General features: G+C 39.6%; 3 protein-coding genes across 4 annotated transcripts in view; all 3 read right to left on the bottom strand.

The window, feature by feature from the left end:
• Positions 1-2,178: 2,178 nt before the first annotated feature.
• Positions 2,179-7,422, bottom strand: wdr76 (WD repeat domain 76). Its single transcript, XM_033636031.2, has 15 exons — positions 7,236-7,422; positions 6,883-6,993; positions 6,301-6,408; positions 6,046-6,138; positions 5,738-5,796; positions 5,498-5,615; positions 5,261-5,365; positions 4,930-4,970; positions 4,603-4,756; positions 4,046-4,204; positions 3,783-3,898; positions 3,550-3,648; positions 3,293-3,445; positions 3,144-3,197; positions 2,179-3,049 (listed from the first exon to the last, which is right to left on the bottom strand). The coding sequence occupies exons 1-15, from the start codon at positions 7,284-7,286 to the stop codon at positions 2,794-2,796; spliced, it is 1,677 nt and encodes a 558-aa protein (XP_033491922.2). The 5' UTR covers positions 7,287-7,422; the 3' UTR covers positions 2,179-2,793.
• Positions 7,423-8,817: 1,395 nt separating this feature from the next.
• Positions 8,818-15,637, bottom strand: LOC117255654 (pro-cathepsin H-like). 2 transcript variants are annotated; one of them, XM_033624781.2, is made up of 12 exons: positions 15,415-15,637; positions 13,718-13,749; positions 13,496-13,601; positions 13,277-13,347; positions 13,080-13,184; positions 12,401-12,487; positions 11,534-11,589; positions 11,361-11,442; positions 11,206-11,274; positions 10,427-10,533; positions 9,628-9,756; positions 8,818-9,540 (listed from the first exon to the last, which is right to left on the bottom strand). In XM_033624781.2, exons 1-12 carry the CDS (start codon positions 15,488-15,490, stop codon positions 9,465-9,467), a joined length of 996 nt encoding a protein of 331 aa, XP_033480672.1. In that variant the 5' UTR covers positions 15,491-15,637; the 3' UTR covers positions 8,818-9,464. The 2 variants fall into 2 exon arrangements, with proteins under 2 accessions (XP_033480672.1, XP_033480681.1); XM_033624790.2 differs by lacking the exon at positions 9,628-9,756.
• A 43-nt stretch (positions 15,638-15,680) lies between these two features.
• LOC117255647 (ras-specific guanine nucleotide-releasing factor 1-like) overlaps positions 15,681-25,585 on the bottom strand; it is a 35,475-nt gene continuing 25,570 nt past the window's right edge. The window contains exons 17-27 of the mRNA XM_033624770.2: positions 23,670-23,840; positions 22,061-22,167; positions 21,850-21,962; positions 21,280-21,340; positions 21,036-21,142; positions 20,805-20,889; positions 20,519-20,716; positions 18,965-19,044; positions 18,729-18,846; positions 18,570-18,638; positions 15,681-18,141 (exon numbers count right to left, since the gene is read on the bottom strand). Coding sequence (XP_033480661.1) covers positions 18,049-18,141; positions 18,570-18,638; positions 18,729-18,846; positions 18,965-19,044; positions 20,519-20,716; positions 20,805-20,889; positions 21,036-21,142; positions 21,280-21,340; positions 21,850-21,962; positions 22,061-22,167; positions 23,670-23,840 — 1,202 coding nt within the window. The 3' untranslated portion in view covers positions 15,681-18,048. The remainder of the gene's footprint in view (positions 18,142-18,569; positions 18,639-18,728; positions 18,847-18,964; positions 19,045-20,518; positions 20,717-20,804; positions 20,890-21,035; positions 21,143-21,279; positions 21,341-21,849; positions 21,963-22,060; positions 22,168-23,669; positions 23,841-25,585) is intronic.

Genomic DNA, 25,585 nt, shown 5'->3' on the forward strand with positions numbered 1-25,585 from the left:
TATGCAACAAAAGGAATGGTTTAGGATGCTGATTGGCCGAGGGGTTTAGGTATAGGTGTCTGTAGGCAATCTGGAAAGGTACCTCGTTAATATTAAAATTTCTCCCAATAAATCCACAGGTTAAAAAGAACCCTGAAAATCCCGTAGTGTTAAACGCCTGGCTTTAAAAGTTGATTTTATTTTTGTACATAAAACATTTTAAAATTCAGAAGCTGTGAAATAAGCAGAGTATTAATAATTCTGTTTTTCCTTTTAGTTCAGAATGGGATAAGTTAGAAATATTGACAGATATTTAATGGAAACCCCCCCCCCCCCCTCATGTTTTGTGGTTGGTTTTTTAGACTTGATAAATTAGTCTTAGTGTTTGCTCTAACTCAGATGGTTCTCGCTGGTTTTTGATCGTGTCAGGTAAGAGGCCAGCTGAGGCAGAAATGTACTTTATTACTTCCTATAATTTGTACTTTAAAGTCTCATTATGTTCACGTGTTTGACAAACTTCACAACATAATTGGAGCAATAAATGTAACCAATAATGTAATAATGATTAATAACTGCAAACAGATGTTTGTCCATCAACTGGACATTGAAAATGTCTTTGAATCCCCTCAGAAGGTCAAACAGCCTGCAGATGCATGTGTGAAGGGAGTGGCGCCCAGTGGCCACAGTGGTAGATAATGTCTCATGTAAATCCTGTTTGTTGCCTGATCCTAGACTGCTCTTCCTTCACTCACATTAGAGGAACAGATATGTTTTCTTCTGAGAGTACATGTAAATGAAATGGACACCCAACAGAAGACCCATTTTCACTCGACTCAAAGCGGAGGTGGAGCAGTTTGTATTTTTAACTAATTTAAAAACAGCAAAAGTAGCATTATCAACTACTTGAATATTTCCTTTTGCAATGCAGTTCAATATATTTTGTTTTCTTTATATTGCTTAAGTCTCTTTCAGGAGGGGGTGACAGTTCCATTGACAGGCAACTCTTGTATTCATTTTACTGAATCATGTAAACAGGAATGAGGCCTCTGATGTGGTCTTACTGTAAGCTTCCTTCCTGTACCATGGCCCTGCACATGGAAATGTCTCTGTAAGCATGTGTTCTGCATTTATTACCTCCAAACAAGACTGCTTATTTCCAATCACTGACTTAAGACTGGTGTAATTTATTTATGAATAAATATAATCTATTCTTGACATCTGGCAGCTAGTGCGCCTACGAGTTCAATCCTGAATTCACAGAAGTTACAAACCCTGAACAGCGTGAGCCATATCGGCACCTTCTGAAGTTTCTCCATCATGTCCAGGCTTAAAAACAAGACTGTCAGTAATAGCACACATTGTTCTTTCATCACAATGCTGCCACCCTAGGGTGACAATGATACCACCACTGCTGAAAGCATTCACACTTGATAGGTTTAATATAAAAATGTCTGTATTTATTCTATTTGATTCAGCAGCCACATAGAAAATGAAAACATGGAATGAACACAATCAGTTTTACAACAGGCACTTTGCACAGCCCAAACTCTTTTGCCATTTCAAATTCCCAGTGCCACAAAACAAACAAACAATATAAAGGGAACCTATTTAAGAAATCGCTTAGGTTCTGTAAGACATCTGGAATGTAACAGACTGCAGATATAAGAACAGAAAGTAAACAGCAGTGTTAAAGTCAAAGTGAGTCATTTGCTACCTATAGTGCATGGACACTTTCCCAAAGCCCTGCATTTTCTTCTTCTTTTTTTTTTATTTAGTTTGAATCACACTGGATGTATTTAATTTTTATTATTTTATTCTGAACTGACTGACAGAAAAAACTCATCTCAAAGTGGACAGATATCCACACACTAACCTAAATTAAACTGAAGTATATGAAGAAATACTTAACTAAAAGCTATTTTAGAGATAATGTGATAACATATCACTTGTCTCTTATCACATTTAACATAAAGTGACTTTAAATGCACCTGTGTCTCAAAAGGTCTAACGACTGGTTAGAAAACATCTGGCAAAAAACATGAGAATGACAAAACTGAGACAAAGTTAATGAAATGTTTCAATCAGAGAAAGACAAGATCATTCCCAAGGTTCTGAAAATCCATTTCAATCCAGTGAGGTCATTATTTTATGTATATATATATATATATATATATATATATATATATATATATATATATATATATATATATATATATATATATATATATATATATATATAAATAAAAGCTGGACAGTTTTACAAGATAAGTGTTAAGAGCACATTTAAGCTTTTCAGCAATTGTACTAAATGCTGCAATTTGGCATAAGCCCTGCACTGCACCTGAGAAGTTTCCAGGGGACACTTCTCTGCACCAAGGCCTGACAGTTTGAAGAGGGCAACATTAAATTAATGCAACAAAACGCAGATGAATCCCCTGAGCAAAATCTGCTGCTACGAAGCCAGATCTTAACACAACTGGCTACAAACATCAAGACCTCAGTTCAGTCCAGAATCTGTCGCAGGACGCTGCTGCTCACTCATACACGTAAAGTGGAGTCAAGGCTGAAAGGGTTGAATATAGTTGTGTTTTACAACTGTATTTAGCGACTTGTATTCAGTGTGAGAATCATGACAGTGTTGTATTAAAGCTGCATGAAAATTTCAGAAGAAAGACAATTGTCACGGCTAGTTTCCAGCACTGAGAGATCCATCTTTACTGTCCAAGCTGTCTGTGACAGAACTACTTTCTTACTTGTCCTTCCTACCCAACTGAAGGCAAACAGGGGTCTTGGTCAAGTGTTCTAGTCATCATCTCAGTCGGAGAAGACGTGCAGGCGCCCTGATGCATTGCCACCCAGTAAGGCATTTCTTGTGGGATGGAAAGCAGTGACGGACAGCACTGTGTTAAGGTTCTCGCCATCTACAAAGGAGTGCTGGCGCTGGCCGCTTTCGTGGAACACCTGCACCTTCCGAGGCCTCTCCATGCTCCCCACCACAAAGCAGTCCTCCTGTTTGGGGTCCCACACTGCTGATAGTTTGGACAGCCAGCGGCCTGTGTGCATGTCATGTCTGAACATGAAGATTGAGAAGACAGGTTGTGAGTATGTTCATGTTATCAAAGTCTCAAAGCCAAGGAAAGAGACAAAAAAACAAGCCGATGTACCTGATGGATGTCAGCAGAGGAGATTCCGTAGTCATTGCAGATGTGTCATAAACCCTGTCAAAAAAGTTCAAAACAGACATTGAGCTGGGACTGAAAAGTAAACTACAGTAAATATAACACCATTATTCAAAGTGCTGAGCCAGCTTTACCTAATGTGGTTATCCATGCAGGAGGTGAGAACTCTGTTGCCTGTATGAGGGGAGAAATAGGCGCTGGTTATGCTCAAAGAGTGGCCGTACAGCTGGGAGACCGCCTGGCTCTTGGTCTTCTTCAGGCATCTGCTGTCATAAATATTCACAACCCTGCAGACAGGATCAAAACATTCATTTAGTGCCATCAGTACGACAAACCGACACGAGTAGATCAAACGATATTTCCAAAAAATAAAATCTACAATCAGACATACTTGCTTTCTGCAACAGCAAAATATTGTTTCTGTACAGGGTGGACACTGACACAACGCAGCGTCTTAGGGTCCAGTGAGTGGAGGGACTCGTGGGAGTTTCTGTAAATGTAATACCAGTGTAGCATGTTTATTAAATGTTTATGATTAATTGACAAACATCTCAGTTATTCTTAAACACCATGGAAAGGGAAAAAAACTACTTGTCATTATCATCGTCAACATTAGTTCATTACCCTGGGGTGCGCCTATCAACGATGGCAACCTCTCCAAACCAGTTCCCAACCACTAGTGTCGAACAGTCATTGGACATGAAGTCAAATGTTTTCAGGCCATCGTCAACATCATACACCTGGAACATTAAACACACAGATTGATGTCAACTGGTGGAGGCAGCACTGACATTTTCTGCACTTCAAGACTTTTGCATGCAGGTGGTTTACTTTACAACGGTCACAATATGACTTTAAAAGATTTTATTGAACTCAAGTTATCTCACATCATCAAAGACGGCCTTCTCTACATCCATGCAGCGAAACGATCCGTCATAGCTGAGGCTCAGCAGGTGGGTGGGCTGAGCCCTGGAGAACGCCATGCAGCCCACTGGGCGAGTGTGGGGTTCAAAGAGCAGCACGCCATCATCACCCCAATCACCACCCTGAGGGAATACACACATGCAACTATAAAAAGTTAAGATTTCATGATACAAGAGTTGTGATTTTTATAAGGGCATCTATGTGTCTACTAACTTTTTGCTTCAATGAATGTGAAGAGCAGCATGAGGCAAGTGGATGCTGACATGTAGTGCACTAAATATTCCTGGAAACCAGTTCTAAAACACTACTGAATAGCCTCACATTTTACACTTGGTGAGAAAGACAACTCCTTTTTCATGTACTTATGCTGCAGTTTACTAATGTGTTAACAGTAAGATCTTCCCAGCTGTTTGAAACATCAAGACCTGTTGTTGAGACCTTATTCTGAAGCCACATTCTGCCCTCTAGTGGTCACATATCAATTTACATCATCATTAAGGAAAGAGAAGAAGAAACGCACCAACTTCCAGAGTCCAACTTTCCCCCACTTGTCTCCGGTGGCCATCAACAGGCTGCTGCTGCATGGGTGGAAGGCAGCAGAGAAGATGCGATCCTTCACCACTTTGGCCACTCTGTCCTCAGTTATCCTCATGTTCTTGAGGGCTGAGCGGTACCTGTGTAAGACCCCAGTGTTGATTTGTGTCTGTCTTGAGGGAACATTTTTAACTGCAATAATGTGACCATGAATGGCAAAAGGGAAACTACTACACCCTTAGAGGTGGAGCAGTTATTGACTTAGAAGTGTAGCAATAGGCTGAAATGTCAGAATCAAAACTTAAAATCTTACTCTTTCAGGTCAAGCTCCATCTTTCTGTCCTCTGTTGAATCCTATGAAAAGACAAGCAATTAAAATATGTATTAACTGATACAGAGGCAGCATGAGTAAGCAAGCCATTGCCATCCTGCAAAGATGCAAGACTCCAAATCTCAAAATTAGATATCTCCAAAATGCTTTTATCTTTAAATGTTATTTAGTGTTCTGGGGTCAAAATGGTGAGAGCTAAACAGCACTGTACTTATTCACAGTTTTGGGAGAAAATCAGATTAAATGAAAAGCGAAATAGGGTGTAATGACAACTTGAAACATCATAGTAGCCAAAAAAAAAGTGGAGTCTCACCTCGGAGCAGAGCTCAAGGAGTTGTGAAGGCAGCTTGCTCCCCTCTTCCATGTTGATTGGATCCATGGGCAGAGGGCCAGGTGGCTTTTTGAGTCTCTGGAGTGGCTTTCAAACAAGTACAGTAACTCAAGTCAGTAACAAAAGCAGGAAATAAAGAAAAACAGAACAGCAAGAAAAAGAGACAGACAGCAGTGGAGTGGCATTAACTATATCATTAGGTTATTTATATGGAGCTACCTCATTATAGGTCAGAGTCCCCCTGGGCTCAGGAGGAAGTGTCAAGGTCTCTGCCTCTTTCTTTTGGAGACGAAGGGATTTGCGAGGTGGCAGCACTTCTTTTACAGCGGCCTGTGACCTGACGACGCAGAGAGTGACCATTACAGTGACATCAAGAGGACAATTGTCTGTCTGACATATGAAAGCTTAGAGCTGAAACTAAAAAACAAGCCATCAGAGGTAACACTTTACTGGCTGTACCTCAGGAGACCCCGCTGTGATGGCTTTGGCCGTGTCATCTCCTTCAACTCCACAGTTGCCTTTTGACAAGGAAAACAACAATTAATACCCATTCAACATGTTCGGAGACTGCAAGCTGGTTGGTCGTAGCTAGTCTCAGTTTAAGTGAATGGGACTCGGACTACATTTGTTGAAAACTGGGACAGGAATAAATTCAGTTTGTGAGAAATTCACAGCGTCAGCCCTCTCAGCCCTAAAGCCAAGTATCCCTGAATTTATGGGAGAAAGGTTAACCCATGTGTCTCATATTGCATCATCCCTCAGCCTACCTGAAATAAATTGATGGAAGACAGAAATTCTTGGTTCTGTCTGATGTTCTCCAGACGCTCCAGTTCATATGATGAAAGTCCTCCATATCCGCCCTGTGTTCCACAAAGAAACAGCACTGACACTCTGGAGAAACTTTACATTTGAAGCCATGTAGGAGTTGAGAAAACTAGTGACCATTTGATAAGTACATGTATTTGCACGTTGCAACAAACTTCAATGACATATCAGTCATAATCAAGGCTGTTCATACTTACATTTGTATCCTCGACATCACTGTTTTCATCCTCCTCCTCTTCCTCCTCCTCCTTCTTTATGGCCTTTTTGTTTTTCTGGCTTTTTTTGTTATCATGCATTGTTGCTCTCTGTTAACAAAATATGGCCATATAAGCAGATGTAAGAGAAAAATATTGGGATTCAGCAACACTGCAATTTTGCATTTTTTGAGTTAGTTGAATGTATGTGTGGGTGTATCAGTTGAAAACTGCACTTTAAAATGTAAATATCACTCTTCTTTTTAAATTTATGCCCTTTGTGTTCAGATCAATGTTGAATTTGGTTAATGAAAAAGATTCCCTGTCATGTTTTAAATTCAACAAGCAATCTGTTGTATTTTGGCAGTATACTGAAGGCACAAGAAATTTCAAATAATAGCATATTTTGAAGAAGGCTATATGAACTGATGTTTTCACTTTGCAGCAATGATATTGAATCATTGGTCTTTGGTCATCGTCAGTTGTTCTCTATCGACAAAAAAGCTAATATTGACGGAATAAACAAAACAATAATATCTTTCAGTGAAGTGTTTTTGTGTTATGAGTTTCTCAACTATCCCTTACTCTTCTCTTGGTGGGTATTTTGGCCTCAGGTGAATACTGGAGGCGTTTTGGTACCAGGGTGTTCCGTGAGGACCGTCGGACTGGTCCCTGGAGGTCCACAGGAGTCACGTCCTACAAGGTGTGCAGCATTATTAACACATAACTACCGGGAAAACGTGACGTCATTCCAGTTTACCAAACTTTTAGCAACACTCACAACACACTTACGCCTATAATAACGCTTGCTAGTGTCTCTCTTATTATGTAAATTGGGAGCTTAGCTGCCAGACTTCGTTTCTGTTGGCCAGTAAGTTAGCTAACGTTAACGTTAACTTACACAAATATACTTTGGTCGTTACGTAGCAACAACTCACCGTTGACTGTGACTTCACGACAGCTTCACGTTTTGTTCGTCTTCCCTCCATGTTAGTGCACTTGTAACGATACGTATGAGCTATTTAGTCAAAATAATTGCAGTAAGTCGATACACTTCCTCTTCACAGCAAGTACTTCTGATGATAAGTGAGAAACTTGGGGAAAACAATTCGCGCCACCTGCTAGAAATGTTTTGTAACTAGCCCCGCCCCCTCGTGTTGCGAAACAGAATCCGAGCAGCTCATTGGTTAGTCTTAATCTCGTCACAATTAGGGGCTGTTCTCTGCGGCCAGCAGCCAATGAACAGCCGTATTATGTGACTGACATCTCAGCTCTCGCTTCCGGCTTCAGCTTACACAGTCAGTGATAATGTCGCCACCTTTTGGCAGATGTGGGCACTAGCAGACAGGAGGATTAAATAACGCCGCTAATATTGACAATTCTGGGTGATATATGCATGATAAAACAGGTCCGTACGTGACGTGTAAACACTAAACAGGTGACTTACACAAACTGCCAACATTTCTCCATGCTGAGTAAAAGTAATGGTTCATTTCCTTAGTAAAGTGGTTCCCAGGGTGCCAAAGTTTCATGGTGGGGGGGGGGGGGGTCGTGTTACAAAACTTCTTGTGTTTATAAAGTAGGCCTACATCTCAGCATTTCATTCATTCCTGTGAAGAAAACTAAATTACATTGTTAATTTTAAAGTATGGATTATTATTCAAGATATAACCTTAAAAAAAATCTCACAGAAAGGGCAAGGAGAAAACCTGAACCTGAACCCTATCTGCTCAGCAAGCTCATCCCGCCCATAGACTTCTACTTACTTATGTGGGGGGAGGGCATGCCTTCCAAGCATGGTTTCTTTTTAAAAGAAAAAAACGCCAAAATAATACCATTTATCACAGCCAGAAACTGTAAAAACAGAAATTATTGTTGAATTTTCAGGTTTCTAATGGTCCTTGGACACATCATGTGCATCAAATGCTTCCATCAGAAGAAAACAAAAACATGACATACTGATAATTCATCTATATCTCTTCATCTTCTACGTCATTTAAAATTTGGCCAAAAATAAACAGTTGGCACTAACTGAGCAGCATGCACAACAAGAGTGAAAAAAACAGGGCTTTTTCCTATTCCAGGATTCCTTCTTCAACTTTTAACTTTTAAACATCAAAGAGTAAGTAAAAATCTAATTACTAAATAATGTGGATGGGAGGGTCATGTCACTCAGGGAGGCTCAAGGAGAGGAAAAATAATCTAATCTCTGATGTGATATTCACAAGAAAATAATTCAATCAAAATTCATCCAAATGGCTCTCTCGTACATAAACTTCTTCCACTTCACCATGTGGGTAAAGTGCACAGTTTATCAGTTTGTTCTGCACCATTACTGTATGGATTGAACATGAAATATCATTTGTCACTTAGTCTGGCATCATCAGTCCAGTCAATGATAGAAAAGAGTTCCTTTGGGGGGAAAAGCTGACAACCACTGCCCTAGTATACACGCACAACCCTAAACACAGAGCAGGATGTCACCTAAAGGCAATAATAAATGACACAGATCCATGAGTGTTAGGGGAAAACTGTTTATTAGCAAAACAACTGTTTATTAGCTTGACACCTGGGCTGACTCCTGAATGGGCCCTTTGTGCATGACCATCTCTAAAGCTTGTTAACCGGAGCAAATGAGCAGCATGTTCCTGTCTTTGAAGGCATTCAGATATTTTTACACACTTGATTTTGTCTTCATGGAGCCATAAAGAGGCCAAGCATTGAAAAATTAAGTCAATGACCCATGGACAATCTGCCATAATGTAATCTCAGTGATCTACAGGGATGCCTTGCTCAGTGTAACACCAAGCATGTCACAAACCTCAGTATATCAACAGTGTTGGCACTTGGAGAGGAGGCCTCTATCCCTGTTTCCTTAAACAAGTACAGCATGATACAATCATCTATACATACTTCGTATAATTAAACGAGCTCCACAACATCCACATTATGAAACAGAACAAACACCCACAGTTACTTCAAAAGAAGAAATGCACCACTCAGTAATGGTGAGAGTGAGACACACAGAGATTTAATTGTTCCAGCAGTTTTTAGATGATACTGCTCATGTTGTTGAGAAATCAAAGGTCCCATTATGTTCACCCCATGTCTCTGGGTGACATGTTCCTGAGTTTAATCAGTCCTCCACCTGGTTGCCATGTTACTCCTCAGACTAAAGGTAGAGGGTAGGAGGCACACGCAGCCAGCCCGCACATGTTCTTTCCTCGCTCGATTAAAAAATATCTGAAGGGATAAAAAAGAAAGGTGTCCATGATTACTGATAGCTGTAACAAGTCATCACACACACACACACACATAGACTATATTTACCCATCCACTCCCCAGCTTGTGCCCCAAGAGTTCTTCACAATCCAATATGGCATGCCGTTCTCTTCAGTGCCGTAACCCACAGCCAGGACTGCATGATTCACCATGTCTGCTGTGTTCTTACACTGGGTGCTACACAGACAACACTGACGCTTTTAAATCAATACAGTACATGTCTTTTGTGGGGTGAGTGGGCTGCTGTCCTCCATCAGTATCATATTACATCCTGCCTATGCACAGATGTGTTCTTCCGCCCTATCTGTAGGTATTTTTATGCCCGTTAAAGACAGAGGCATGAAACACAGAAGCACACACTAATATCAGAACAGCAATGATGGAGATGAAAGTTGAGTGAAATGAATCACAAGCACTCATAACTGTTAGCACCATAACAAACGAGCCATTAGACCATCTCTGTGGTCAGCTTATGAACAGCTCCTAATTAGGGACGGACATGTTCCAAGCCAGCGGGCAGTACAGTGTGTGATGAAAGGCTTGGTAGCAAAGTACTTTTATTCTGGTCCTGATGTTGGATCAAACAGGTAGGCAAAGTAGGCAAAACCTGAAATATGTTTCATGCTCTAATGTAGGTGCGAGCAGATTTCTGTCACTTCCTGCCAACAGCTATCAAAGATTGTGCAGATTTCACTGGCAGCCTTGTGAGTTCCATAATCCTCTTTCATGATCAAAAAATGTCTGTGCTGGTGGATTACTGAACAAAAATCCCATTATTGTACAAAAATATTTCCATAGTGCAAAAAGGACAGAAACAACATGGCCACACACAGTCCTCGTCGCTCACCTAGTGTAAACACCTTCTTTGTAGTGCATGAAGTCGGACATAACCTCAAAGCCAAAGGACACAGGATTGAGCCGGGCCACAGCATCAACCATGGCCTTTTCATCGTACTGTGGACAGACAAACATAAAGAAATTTGAAATTAAAAAATTATCAGCAGAATGTGGTTAGGAGGTAAAGTTATTATGGTGTCAGTAAAAAGTTGCCAAATCAGTATATCTGACTGTAACTATAAATATTCCCAGCAGAGGCACAATGCCACACATTTGCAAGAGACTAATTTGCATCTACCAAAACAGCTGCTTTTCTCACTTCCTCTTATCAGGTGACCAGCAAAGACATGGTTAACTAAACCTAATTTGTGACTTTGTGACCCATTGCTCATTTAAAGACTGCAGGATTTTCCTACAAAAACAATGTATAGACTCACACAGAACTAATCCCTCTCAATCATAACTTGACCCACTAGAACTGTGTGGCGGTGCATTTTTCTGCAGAAACTCTGCCCTCTGCTATGTTTCCTAGTTTTCCTCTTTTGCTACATTAAGGCCATTTACATGTACCCCCCCACAATGCTCGGGTGTGGCCGGGGCTTTAAAAAAGATAGCAACCAGGTGCCAGCAAAAACAGCAAGGTGAGACGCCAAACCAGAGTGAATCTGGGGTTGGCCTTTACTTAAAAGTTTGCTGGTGAGCATGTTTACAAATGACGACAGACAATCCTGCAAAGTGTACCTTTACAGACATGTAAAATTCCTTGTACAATGTAGGCTACACACTCACACTTGTTATGTTGACAACGTCCAGGACAAAAGCAGCTGCAAGCTCAGGCTCAAAATGGCAAGTGTCATCCTAAGACAGAAATGACAAAAATTCATACAATGAGAATTTACTTTATATTTAAAAAACAGTGAGACATTAATCTAGGAAAGTCATACATGGCCTTTGTAGGGATAGTCTTCTTCTGTCATGATACCACTGTTGTATTTGATGTACTCAAACGCCTGGCTGGGGAGGCCACTGAAACAAACCAAGTACTGTTGTTATCAGAGTGACTTATGATGTCATATATGATATGACAAAGCTATAGCTACAAATACATGTCACTTACCCCATGCATCCATGATTGTTAAAGTCCTGGGCACAGTCTATCAGCTGCTGCTCGGACTGGAGCAAAAGGCAAACCCCATCATGTTATTTTATTTATGTTATTTTATTGCACAACACTTCGATCAACTCTGGTTGTTTCTATAAATGCTTCATAAACTAGAGCCCATCTTGCCATGGGTTCCCTCCAGCTGTGACACAGCAATCTACGATTTAAAGCTAATGTCAGCCTGAGGTGTAATGTGTGTGTGTGTGTGTGTAAGCAGGGGGCGGGGGGGTCAATGGGTTCTTCCCTACTTCCTACCCCTTTACATCCAAATCCTTGCTTGGACTATGCCCATCTTCGAACTCGGCTTTCATGATGATATAAACAACACATCTGTGAAGTTTTGTGATGTGATAAAGTTTTTTGAATGGTTTTGATGTTTTGGCAAAGTCAATCTCTGTCCACAGACAGACAGACATTTCAACACCTGGCGAAATAGTCAAAGCGGCTTCTGTGGTAGTTCCCACTATGACTTGTGTCACCAGAACCACATTTTGCCATGATGACACAACACACTCACAAGCTGAAAACAATATAAGCTGTCATGACTTTGTTGCAGCTGGTAATAAACTTGATTTAATTTGATTTGATTTGAGCTTTTATACAGAGCAATGACGCTGTACTGAAGTTATTACTACTACATTCATACAACCAGACAAAGCACGAGATCAAACTGTAAAACAGAGATTTCCTCTGCAAGTACATCTTCTAAATCACCCTTGTTAGAAAGCAGATCCTTTCATATTTCTCAGCACAGATGTAACCTGAACTGCCACACACGTAGATGAATGAGTTTGAATAGTAGAATTAATAGTCAGATCTCACCAGAGGTATTAGCTTCCCGGTAGCGATAGCAGTCACTGACTCCAAGCAGCCGGTGGTAGAGAAGGTCCAGCAGCTTCCACAGTGACCCTAAAGACACAAACACATCTGTCTAAAAAATGGTAATTCACTTATGTTAAAGAGCGCTTCACATTTTCCACATTAAGGTAAACTGCTTGGAGCCTTGTAAAGTCATGGAAAACAACCTGATGATGTCATTAGGGTTATCTCAGGTTGGTCTTTTAAGTACAAATTTACAAAACCTTTATAGAAGTGCAGTACTAAATTGCTGTCAACTCTTTTAAGATAATATTACAACCACTATGACATATAAAAAGAAGTGACGATAGCTTGTTGAATTTTTCTGCTGTCTTTGTCACTTTACACTCATTTACTCTCAAATTTGTCAGGCCACAAATAATGTCACTATACATTTGATTAGTGTAACTACTGTATTTTTTAAGTGTTTCAGTGTCCTGTCCTGCATAATACAGCCATTATAAACACTACTGATGAGCAAAATTGTTCTTTCAGGTCAGTCTTCTCCATTGTCTTAATGAATGTATTTAACAATGTAATGGCGCCAGGAGCAACAGTGGCTGCACAAGTTTTGTTTAAAAATTAATGGTCAGATGAGGTGGAAGCCTTGAAGTTTTGGCTCATCAGAATCATATTAGGATACCTGATTCTTCACTGGAGTCACAACGTTGCCCTTCAGCCTCCAGTCTACAAACTGGGGATAAGGATCGGCTCTGCTGACATGATCCCCTACAGTAGCTGAGCAGTTCTACAAGAGACCAGAATCAAATGCAATCAAAAAAGAATACATAGAAAAGCACCAGCTACATAAATTATGTTATATTGTAAGATGAATCTTACCTGAGGCTCTGTCAAAAGAAATAATTTCCTGAATTCCTCAAATGTCATGTCTGAGAACTGATTCAGGCCCACTAGATTTAAAAATGAAAAACACTGTGAGAACATGCAGGCCTGTCATAAGCTTATAGAACACCTTAGAGCTGACAGTGTAACATCTGGGGTAAATAATTTATAAACTGCGTGATATGAAACTGGAAATAGTGCATAACTGTACTGTACTTGTGAATGAGTGATTCCCAGCATTATGATGATCAATTTCCCTCTTATTCTCAGTGAATATACGGAGCCGGTGGTAAAACTCCTCTGTGCCATAAACTTTGTTGTGCTGCACGTCAAAAAGAGAAGTGTGAAGCATATATACAGGAAATAACTGAGGTTTTCAAAAGCTTGTTATCAAAGAGTTTAAATTAAAACAAATCAACTTTGTTAGTATTTACATACCTGTGACATCCACTGTTTGAAGTGATATTCCTCTAATGGGGCACAGAGTGAAGCCGTGAGTTAATAAAGCAGCCTGATGATCAACATTTCAAACTTAAAAAATCAGTCCTGAAGCCGTTTATGATAAAAGAAATGTAACTATGTGCATTCACTTTAACAAATTTTTTTTTTTTTTTTTTTTTAACTCCACAGCACTTACCTGGCAGTTGTAGTTATTTTATAAATTAAGACTTTACATACAAAACATTTGATGATCTTATAGAGTACAGGCCTAATGCATTTTTCTGGGTGTCTACAGGTATCAGACAGTTACATTTAATGCTTTTAAGACCTGTTCAAGGCACCTTTTAACCAAATTTAGGACAGATTTTTGCACAAATCATGTTTTACTTATTTATGTATCACAGGTAAATATTGTAGACAAGTAGTTTATATGTTGTCTCGTGCAGACGTACGTGTTATGTAGGAATATGGTTGATAAAGAGTTAAGTCAATCTACATTTTGCAAACAGGTAAGTGCAAGTATGAAGTAAAATGACAGTATCATAGTTTAAGATTTGTAACATTAGATGTAGAAGAGTAACAGGATCCCTCATTCATACTTTCGGGACATTGATATTTGATACATTTTTATGGTTTTTTAAATGATAAATAAGTTTTATAAATTCAAATTGATAAAAATATGAAAATGGAAAACATGTAAGTGTTTGTATTTTGTTATTCCATTCTGGATATATTACAGCTGTTACGTTGTTCAAAACAAGGAAAATAAAATAATTTAAAAAAAGATCCGTTTTATGATGTTTTTCACATTATTGTACATCTTATTTTTATGTTGAATGTTTGTCTCCAGGAGGACCACTTGACAAGCTCTTGGTTTGTTTTTTTTTGGTTTCTCCTGCACATTTGTGATATGTTGTATCTATTCTATATATTGTATGTTGTTGTTTTTTTGTTCTACTCTTTCATCGTGCTGTTTTATATATATTTTTTCTCTCATGTGCTAGTAAATAAATCGAAAAATTAAAATCATTTGTAACATTAAAAAATGTGGACTTTTACTTAGAAAGGCTTCACTCATTTTCACAAAAAGGAATATAAAAATGGACAAATGAAATTAGATAAAATGTTTGTAGTAGTAATGTTAAAGAAAAGAAAGAAAATTCAAATCTAAGACTATTTAATGACCCTTAAGGCTTTATTAAACATTGAATTTAAGACATTTTAAGACTTTTTAAGGACCTGTAGACACCCTGTTTTCATAGATTAAACTACCAAACAATATTAAACTTAAACTAGCTCCACATTAACCGAGTAAAGCAGTAATATGACAGTACTTAAACATTAATGCATCAGTAATAATTATTTTGTAATGCATACAACAGGCTACACAACACTAACAGGGGACTTCTCCATTTTAAGTACTTTATTTGCTACTTTAAGTACATTTTGCTAATGCGCAGTTTTACTTAAATAGCTTAACGTGACAACTAGTGTGTTCATATTGCAGTATCACTACTTTTACTTCCTTTATGCTACAAAAATATTCAGTTTTAGCCAATAATATTCTGACTATCTGTGTTGGAGCTGCACACGGTGTCAACACCTGCTGTTGTATTGTCTCCCTTTAAATTCAGCGACATTTTACTGTGACGACTAACATTTAGCAAAGATACACGAACAAGAAGTTTACTCACCTTCAGGTAAAATTACCGGTGTTAAATGAGCTAAACTAAAAGCAGTAGTGATGAACCAAACAACACTGAGCGCCATAGCGTCTCCTCAGACTTTCCACCAAGCTGTGAGCGCGTCACATGAGTCGGCTTCTTTTAAATGTAACACCCCTTCCTCTGTGCCCCCCTTTCGTCTTCCCCCTGTGAAACTACAACCACAAAGTTTCTGGGCCAACACAGCCAGCTCAGATTACAGTGTAAAGCAAACATGGCAGCCTTGGAGACACTTCTCCCCCTGAGAAAGAATAGATTTATTAACAAGAGGTAATCAGGAAAGAATACACTTTTATACAAAACTGGAAATACTACTCAAGCTGTTGAAATAGACTGAAAGATAATTCTCATACCACTGGGTATTGCTCACTGCAAACATTTGATGTGCCTGTTAGAGGGTAAAGATTCATGTGCAAGGGTGGGGTTTAAATACAGTACACATACTGTCCTAGATATAGATTTGATTTGACACGTGAAAGTGGTACATGCCTGCCACTTAAGCTTTAGGTGTTTTTCTATACAAAGCCTGTAAAAAATACCTATAAATATTCCAAGAATAAGCACAATATTACTACTGTATAGTTCCTGCTAACACGCCGGAGTAGACAGGATACAGAATGTGTTACACTTATAAGTTGTTTTCAACATTTGCTTTAAAGTATCATACACAGAAAAGTTATTACAGAGTTGAACGATCATAAGGATAACACATTTCGAGGGATATGTTTTTAACACATTGCACGTTAGGAAATGCATCAGACTGCCTGTACACGATATTGTACACAGCAAATATTTCTGCTTCATTGGCAAATCGTAGAACAAAATAGTTTACATACTTTTGTGGTATATAATCCATTTCATGATTAAGGCAAAACCATAATGCACTGGCCAAAGAGGATTAACCATAAAAACTATGCTCGTACTGTCTGAGTGTAGAAGCTGGGAATTTAACTTCCTGAAGTGGCTCAAGATTGGTTACATCTGCTACATACACTGCCCGGTGCTTATACTGTATATACAACATGTTGCCCACCAGGGGAGTAAAGTGAATAAGAAGCAAAGCATAAAAACCCCATCTCTTCAAACTGAAAACGTGTGTCCCACCTCTGTCAGACATTAGCAGGTTGTCTTGTTTCAGTTTGAGTCCCAGCACCTCCACATCTCTAATCTTTGTCATTCAGTGGCTACATAAAACATCTGAGCACATGATTCAACTGCAGCCACAACAGCAGTCCCACTTTTCACCACCTTTATTTCTCTGAGAGGAAAAGCTTTAAAAAAGTGTCTTAATTCAGTATCTTGAAGTTTGAATACTTTTTAAATCACCCATTTTTGATACAATCTATGGTCTGCATTTTTTCTCAAATAGCAATTCCACATATTTACATCCAATTATTAGTAGTTTTCAACGTTAATGGCAGAGTCCGTCATTCCAGCGCTGGATTTTAATAAACCAGGGCTGAAATCTTAAGGACTGCACAACTTAGCAAATATTTGCATTACTTTTCATTTTTAATTTCTACACTCGTGAACAAATACGCTGAAGAAATGGTCTTGACAACTGCAATCATGTGCAGTTCTCGTCTCCTTCGACATCTGAGCAGAAAAGTGGGAGTTGATCATCATATGTCAAATGTGACCACCATCTCTCTAAATGAGAGCTTTTTTATACAGCACATTCCCCGATAGGATATGACTAAATAATCTTGTCCGTATACACTCATCTGTTTATTCTGTGGTTGAAAATAACTTTATCATAAAATGGTATTTCAGACGATAAATAACATATAAATACTCTGTAACTATATAAATAAAACCTCTCTGGGCTTCTACTCAGTCTCTAATAACGATTATACACAACAAAGTCCATTGGGGAGCACATACTAGAAGGGCACAGCCTACTGTGTCTAATACAAATAATAGTATATGTACATTATGATATATTGTTGCTGTACACTCCACAACACTGGCTGCGTCACGGCCTGGTGTGGCAATTGCACCGCCCTCAACCGTAAGGCGTTACAGAGGGTGATGAGAGACTGCTCAGCAAATCATCAGGGCGGAGCTGCCATCCTTAGAGGACCTCTACACCCAGAGGTGCAGGAAGAAGGCCGACAGAATAATCAGGGACCCCAAACACAAACGGTTCAGCCTGCTGCACGTGGTACCACTGTACCCAGTCCCACGCAATCAGGCTCGGGGAGTTTTGAACCTTTGAGTTCATTGCTATTGTCCTATTATCTTTATATACTTTTACTGTTTTACACCTGTTTACATCTCTGTATATTTATTACTTTTCATATGCATACACCTGCACCCATTTTGCAATGACTGTCTACCACAAATATATATTATTTTATTTTAGATTTTATGTATGTTATATTTTATCCCTATATTTTAACTTCTGCACTATTTTATATTTTAGATTCCCATTTGTTTTTTACTTGTGTGATTGTGTATATAGTGAATGAGCTTTGTTGGAGAGAGCCTGAGATCTAAGATTTTCATCGCCAGCAACTGCTTTTCTTCAATTGTTGTGCATATGACAATAAATAACTTGAAACTTGATCCATATGGGTGTTGAGGGAGAGTGAGAGACCCTCTTCATGATGAAGTTTTGGGCTCGATTCTCAGAGACGCATCATACAGGCTCTCCTCGTCCAGCGCTGTACTGCTGTCCAGCAAGTACTTTGCAACCTAAAGCAATAATAAACACAGACAATATGAGCATCCCAAGATGTAATACATATCTGGCACAAACAGAAATGTAAGTCGCATACACTTAATAAATTATGAATGTGATGAAAATAACTCCCACTAAGCAAACATATTATTCTCCATTGGCAATCACTGACCAGTAATCAAAGATATAGCCTGCATTATTATCCATAGCTACCACGTTTTATCCTTGCCGCCTATTATAGATAAAATAAATTTGCCCATTTTTAATATTTAAACTTGAGAAGACTCTCAACTGGCCAATCTTAAGGCAAATCTATTTTAATAAAGAAAGAATACAGACTTAAACAATTAGGCAAACTAAGATATTGCAATACTGGTCAAGTACTACCTCCAAACAAAGTCCAGCACCAGTCTAAATTAATAAAGACAAACAGTAACCTCACCTTTGGTTGATAATCAATCTTGTAAGCCGTTTGCTGAAATTGCCGTATCTCTCTGATAATGTGAGATATCTGGAGACAAATAAAATGAATACAGTGTTAGACAGCGGCAATATTAAGTGCATGTTATTGTGTGTACTGCAGCACACTGCTGTTCGTCACCATTCTCATCTTGGAGAAGTTAACCAGGTTGTCCTCGGTGTAGTTGGGTGTTCCCTCCTCGATGAAGGCCAAGTCAGTCAGGTACATTCCCAGGTAGGGAACACAGGGAGGGTCACAGCTGAGGACAAAAGGAGGGTCAGACACAGAGATACAATACACAGACATAAAGAGGAATGTATAAATCTTCCCGACCACAATGCCTGAGCACAGAGGAGTTAAAAGCTTTCAACACTTACTTCTTCAGAGCTTCTCTCAGGTTCTTAAATCGTCCCTCTGATGACACCAGCTTCTGTAACTTGTCAATCACAGTCTTCGTCTAGAAGACGGATCAAAGCAAATCTGTTATTACCAGCAGCCAAAAATGTAATGTTATGAACTGAGGGCAGTGCTACTCAAAAGTACCATTATTAGCCTCTCTGTATTCTTTTCATTTTGTTTCACTTGCAAAATGCCCTGTTTCATTTTTGATACAAGTTATAAAAAAAGAGTTTGAAATGCTCACTATGGCTGGAAGAAAAAAGCTTGAAGAAATAGTTCAACAATTTGGGAAATACACGCCGAGAGTTAGAGGATAAGATCAAAGCCACTTCCATATGTACGCTAAATATGAGGCCAGAAGCAGGGGACAATTAGCTTAGCTTAGCACAAAAACTGAAAATGGGGGTAAAAGCTAGCTTGGCTCTGTCCAAACTGGATTAAAAAAATCTGCCTACCAGCATCTCTAAAACCCAAAAATCAACATAATCAATATCCTGTTAAAACCTTACAAAATTGTAAAAGTAGTCTGACATGCTGAAAAGAGCTCTTGTCCAGGAGCAGTAACTTCCTGGAATCTCTGCTGGTTGCTAGTAAATCTGGGTGTAACAGGGTGAATTATACAGCAGTAATATGTGTAACAAAGTCAAATGTACATTTGTAAGTATTTTAATTACACAAAATTTGTTTCAGTTGTTATTACCTGACACACTTAGGCCTCTGCAGTCAATATGGGGAATGCTTGACACTCAGTTTCTGTACCCCTGTGTTGACCTGTGGGGGTATCCCACCTATAAAGAGGTGTCTCCTGTCTGTCCTCTCCCCTTTTTCTGTTGTGCTCCGTGGGAGAGGTAAGCGACATTGCTCTTGTAGTAAAATTCCTGTTTTAGCACTGTTAAGCTATGTTTGTAAATTTGTATTATGCTAACATGATCCTGTGTCACTTAATTTGTATAGGGGCTCGAGTTTGTGTGGTTGTGTTTGACAAAGGATTTTGTTTTTGCCACCTTTTGTCAGGAATAAACAGAGATGTCAGAAGACATCCATGGTCTGGGCCTCTTCATATCAACAAAACTCAGACAACACTAAAGTCCACCGGTTACATGGGTATCCTTTGAAAAAAATTACAATACCAGCACCAATACCAGTACCCTTGGGTGATACTGATACCAGTAGAGTATAATTTGACAGGAAAAGTTTCAATACTACTTGGTACTGGGTTATTTTGGTCGATCACTGAAAATATTGAGTAGTGATACCCAGCCCTAGTTGCTAGGCAACCTCACAGTGACGACAAAACTCCAGGAAGTCAAAAAGATTCTCAGAGAGAAAGCCTTTGTTTAGTGTCCAGACATGAGAGTGGTATCGTTCGTCTCATCTACAGCTCAGCAGGAGAACAAATAGTCCACTGTAAGCGTATTTCCCAAAATGGCAAAGTTTTCCTTTAGGACCATCTGACCTTTAGTGGTTACTCGAGAAAGTGAGTTGACCCAGATAATGTTGCTGCTGGAGGACATATCAGAAATGTCTGATACCTGCTTGGACACTTTAAGCCAGGTCTTCTTGAGGCGGAAGACGGAGCTGCGGTTGAGCGAGGATGTGATCTCCAGCATGGCGTTGTAGTTGTGGAGGCAGCGGCAGATGTCAGCCACCGCCACCCATTTCTCGATCACCGCCACCCGCATGTTGACATCGTCCCACTGCAGGATCTCTGTGGCGATCCTGTTGCTGATCTGACGAAAAAAGAAAAATAGACATGTTGGTAGTAATGATCATCTATCTATCTATCTATAATATAACAATACCAGAGTAAACACATACATCGTTGAAATGCTTGGTTGTTTTCATAATGTAGGGCGTTCTCTCGTTCTTGTCGTTCTTCATCCAGCCTTGACCAAAGAACTCCCTGTAGAAAAACATGCATTCAAACATTCACTGTGTACATCCCTTCAATATCCTCCTCCCACCTTAATCATTTTCATCCAAGTGCCTGTGTATGTGCATAAGCTTTTGTGTGTGCATGCACAAACACGTGTATGCTTGTGTACTCACTCGTATGGGATGACCTTGAAGACCAGGTGGTCCAGCAGTGTGAGTTGCTCAGCTATCTCCAGGGCAGAGTGGCTCTCAAACGGCTCAGTCTTAGAGTCATCCATGGCCTGACACACACGCAAACACACACAATAAAAAGCATCATTACTACTAAAGCAGAAACCATTTCAATAGGAAACAGTCATTTCAAGAAGCACAAGTTTTTTTATATACACTGAAAAGGCTTTTGTAATCTTCCTCTCACCATCTGTGTGATCTCTTCCAGTGTGACCTGGTTGTCTCCAGGGTCCTCCTGAGTGAGAGTCCTACATACAAAAAGAGAATAGTGCCATTATTTGACAGTTTTGTCCACAATTACCTCGACCTAGGTAGACATAGATGGTTGTGACCTGTCCAAAAGTGCCCAACTTGACCCAGCACACCTTTTGTTCAGTTTGGTTAAAGGCATTTTTGGCTTCAGCTCCTCAGTTTGATAATGTTTAGTAGCAAGAGGGGCATGCTGACAGGTTGGTTAGATCACACACCATAGTGGGGTTTCACTCCAGTTTTGCCCTGCTGTACCAATGTAAAAACCTGGACTGTGTTTCCCAGAGGAATAGAAAACACATCAGGGATATTCAGAAACTGCTGCTCAGAAGGTGCACCAAGACTTAGATTTAGGCCAGGACCTGTGATGTACTGGATCTATAGTTGCTGTTTTTATTACCATGACTGATTGTTGGCATCAGAAATACTCTTGCAGAAACTTTTCTTCCATATGGCGCTGACAAACAAATGCGTCACATATGACAATCACTGATAACAGAAAACCAACCTGATGATGTTGGCAGCTGCCTTTCTTTCCTGTGTCAGGAGCTCTGGGTCATGCATCACCTCCTCCAGGAAGCCAATTACTCGCATCTTCAGCTCTGTGTTCATCTCAAAGTCCTGAGGACCAACACAGGAACAACAGCAGAGTCATTACATAAGTGTTGTTTTTTTCGCCTACAAAGGCATGGAAAGATAGATTGAAAGGTGAACTGTACCTGCGAGTGTTTGGAGACCCAGTGACGCAACACATTCAGGACCCTGTTTGTGGCAGCTCTCCTGATAACAAACTCTTTGTCCCCATTCCTCTGGTCTGTAGGAAAACCTGAAACCAGGTTTGACAAAGTTACAGTCAAGTTGAATTCCCACACACCACACTATTGAAGACTATTTGAAATGGTCATGCACTATTCAAACATAAATTATGTATATAAATTCCATAGTCAGAGTCATATTTGCATCCCCCCTTCTCCCCCAGACGTTACTCTTGCTGTGCAGTCTTCTTTAACGTTACAGTACTTAAAGGGACACTGATGGTGAAATTAGTAGCATTAGGAATGTGACATGGGGAAAGCCAACATATTACATTCCCCCATTCAAAAGCTGATAACTCCTCATTGCAGCTTTGCCACGCGCACAACAACAATCACTTACACTGCCCTCCAAAGGCTAACCACAGTATCTATCATTTTGGTCAAAACTAAGTTATGACTGAGATTAAACCTTTGGATATCTCTTTTATCTTGTGACAAAATTTCCTTGTCCAATCTTGTTTGGTTTTTTGGGAAAAATAGGGTGTAAAAATTGCAGTAACTACAAAACCCAACTAAAACCCAAGGCAAACCACAGAAAATGTAGTTACTACCCTCCAGCTTGGGTTCCCAAAGATTTGGGATTCTTTCGGACCAAGGAAAGGTGCAGCAAATGGTGAAAGTGAGAATAAGGATGATGCCATTGACAAAAAACTGATACTGTGGCAATGTCCATAGCAAGACCAGTGATGAGGAGTATGATGATGATGATGATGATGATGTAGTAAGCAAGTAATCTTAATTTAGGTCAAATACGATGAAGTACATTTTACAACAAAATACTACTTGAGGGATACTTAATTAATTTTCTTTGTTGCTACTTTTAAAACAAACATCTATAAAATAAAAAGAATAAAAACTGAATCTAGTAAGACTTTAAAACATTTTACCTCATAGAGAAAAAGATAAGAAACTAAAATTGTGCTGCACTTTGCTGTTTAAGGTCATATAAAGGCATGGTGAAGTCACTTTATTTATTTTTTCTTACATTTTACGGGCATAGGTCAAACCCCTGATCATGTTTTTAGGCATAAAATTTACTTCATGAACACCTATTTAATAAGTGCATTACCACTTTTCTACCTATGACACATTAGGCTGAAGCCATTTTTATCAGTTTCAGTGTTGGTGGAGTTACTGTGGGTAGCCTTTGTAGGGCAGTACAGATAAATCAATCACAACAGTTAAAGTTGATGTTAATCTGTCAGTGAAACAGATGCTTAAGTAATGGCATAAAATAAAAAGAGGACTTTACATTTATACTTTGTTTGGAGGCCCCCTGGTGGTCATCAGACATAAAACTGCTTATGCTTTTGCTTCTCTATGTCACTACGGCTAAATAATCCAGTCAGTCACCTGTTGCCTAATCAAGTACTTTTTATGGTGATCATACTGGACTATACTGTACTGTTCTGTTTCTGTGATCAAATTACAGTGTTTTACTCTCAGTTCCATAATACTCCTCAACAAGTCTCTCTATTGGCCAACAGAGACAGCATCCCCTTATGTGACTGACCTGTGCTGGCCAGCGACATACGACGGTACTTCTCCTTGGTGGGTGTGCCTTCATTGGCACCAGCTGTGGCGATGGCGAAGGCCGAGGCGGCAGAAAGGGCACTGCGGTTATTGTCCAGCTCCCGGCAAGAAGACACCACCATGCCATTGTTGAAGGAGAACAGGGAAAACTCTACAAGAAGAGGCAAACACAGAGATACTTCTGTAAGGTTAAACCACCTAATTACTCTTCATTATTGTTATCAAAAGACTGAAGGATAATTCCACTAAGTTGACAACATTACAAGTTGATAGGATTAGGCTGAAACTGCAATTGAGGGTGGATCATCTTTAGGTGACTTAAGGTGATTTGATTCCTTCTGTGAAGTGCTGTGGATGAACTATTTGACGATAATCAAGCTAAGCTGCTGACCAGTGGAGGGCAACAGAGAGCTGAAACAGACCTAGCACAGTGTGTCCTGCAGCTCGTGGCAGTGACGGTGTACACTCCACCGTGTCTGCCTCTCTGCCTCCCTCCTTCACTCCCTCCCTTCCTCCGTTCAGCCGGGGGCGGTATAGAAGAACATGCACATCGTTGCTAAGGTACAAGGTTTCCTTCCACCTACTCACACACGGCACTGGCTTCCCTTGTATCCAGCACCGTGGGAAGAGAACACACTGGGGATGAATTGTGCCTGACTACCTACGGGGTGGATGCTCCCTCTCTGTGCGGTACGGGGAGGGCCAGCAGGCTGTGGGTGGTTTTTATCAAGACCTTATTTGGCTATAGTTACGCTTGTCATTTTCTGAAAAAAAAAAGAAAAAAGTTTGCTATACAGTCCACTGCAGCAGGGATTTATTTAACTCTATGAATTACTCCTCTCCTCTCAACCTGTTTTCACTTCTCACATAAACAATGTGAGTCTGCTGGGTGATAAAAATGGATCTGATGGTACAAGTCACGCTGACACCTTATCTTACCTTTGATATTTTTGGTTTCCACTGAACATGTGAATCTAAAATGTACCTTTTCTACTATTCTGAGACCGCTGACAGTTTCTCCTACTTTGATGACATCTTTCAAGATTAAGTCGAACTATTGAAGGTGCTTTGTAGACATCATGTAATAGTGACAGCTGATAGAAACATTTGTATTATGTAAGTGTTTGAAATGTTCACTCCTCTGAGTCACAAGGTGTTTGTGTGAGGCAGAGAAATGTAAAAAAGTTGAATGTTTCAAATGTATTCAAGCATTAGTTCGACATTTTGGGATATGCACTTATTCCCTCTCTGCAGTGTAAATATGAACTACCGCCAGCAGCCAGTTAGCTTAACTTAGCACGGAGACTGGAAACAGGGGGAAAGAGCTAGCTTGGCTTTATCTAACTGTAGAGAAAATCTGTTGACTTAATAACAACAGGTTGTGGTTTTACTGAGGATTATGGTCAATTTGTGAGCTTTAAAGATGCTGATAGGTGGATTTTGTTTGGACAGAGCCAGGCTAGCTGTTTCCCTGTTTCAAGTCTTTATGCTAAACTAACCAGCAGGTGGCGGTATCTATGGTAATGGTATCAATCGTCTTATCTGACTCTCTGTAATAAAGCGAATACGTCAAGCTGTTGCTGTCAGCTTATGTCGTCGCTTCAATACTGACACTGTCACTGCTGGCTCTTGAACAGTCAGTAAATATTCTGCCTAACCTGTATATGAATGCTAACGGGTGTTATTCTGCTACAGGTCTTTAAAATTTGATTTCATTCTAGTTTCACATTATCTGTTATTTTGACAAGTTAAATCATATAATCAGCCAGTCAGAATTAGTCATTCAAGTGCTCATAGAGGATCTAATATAAGAGTCAGGCCTGTTAAATGTGCTCCATGTTACTAATGGTCCTTGTTATTGACATGATCTATTATTATTGATTTTATTTTGTCATA

The sequence above is a fragment of the Epinephelus lanceolatus genome, chromosome 2, assembly GCF_041903045.1.
Source record: "Epinephelus lanceolatus isolate andai-2023 chromosome 2, ASM4190304v1, whole genome shotgun sequence".
Taxonomy (NCBI): domain Eukaryota; kingdom Metazoa; phylum Chordata; class Actinopteri; order Perciformes; family Serranidae; genus Epinephelus; species Epinephelus lanceolatus.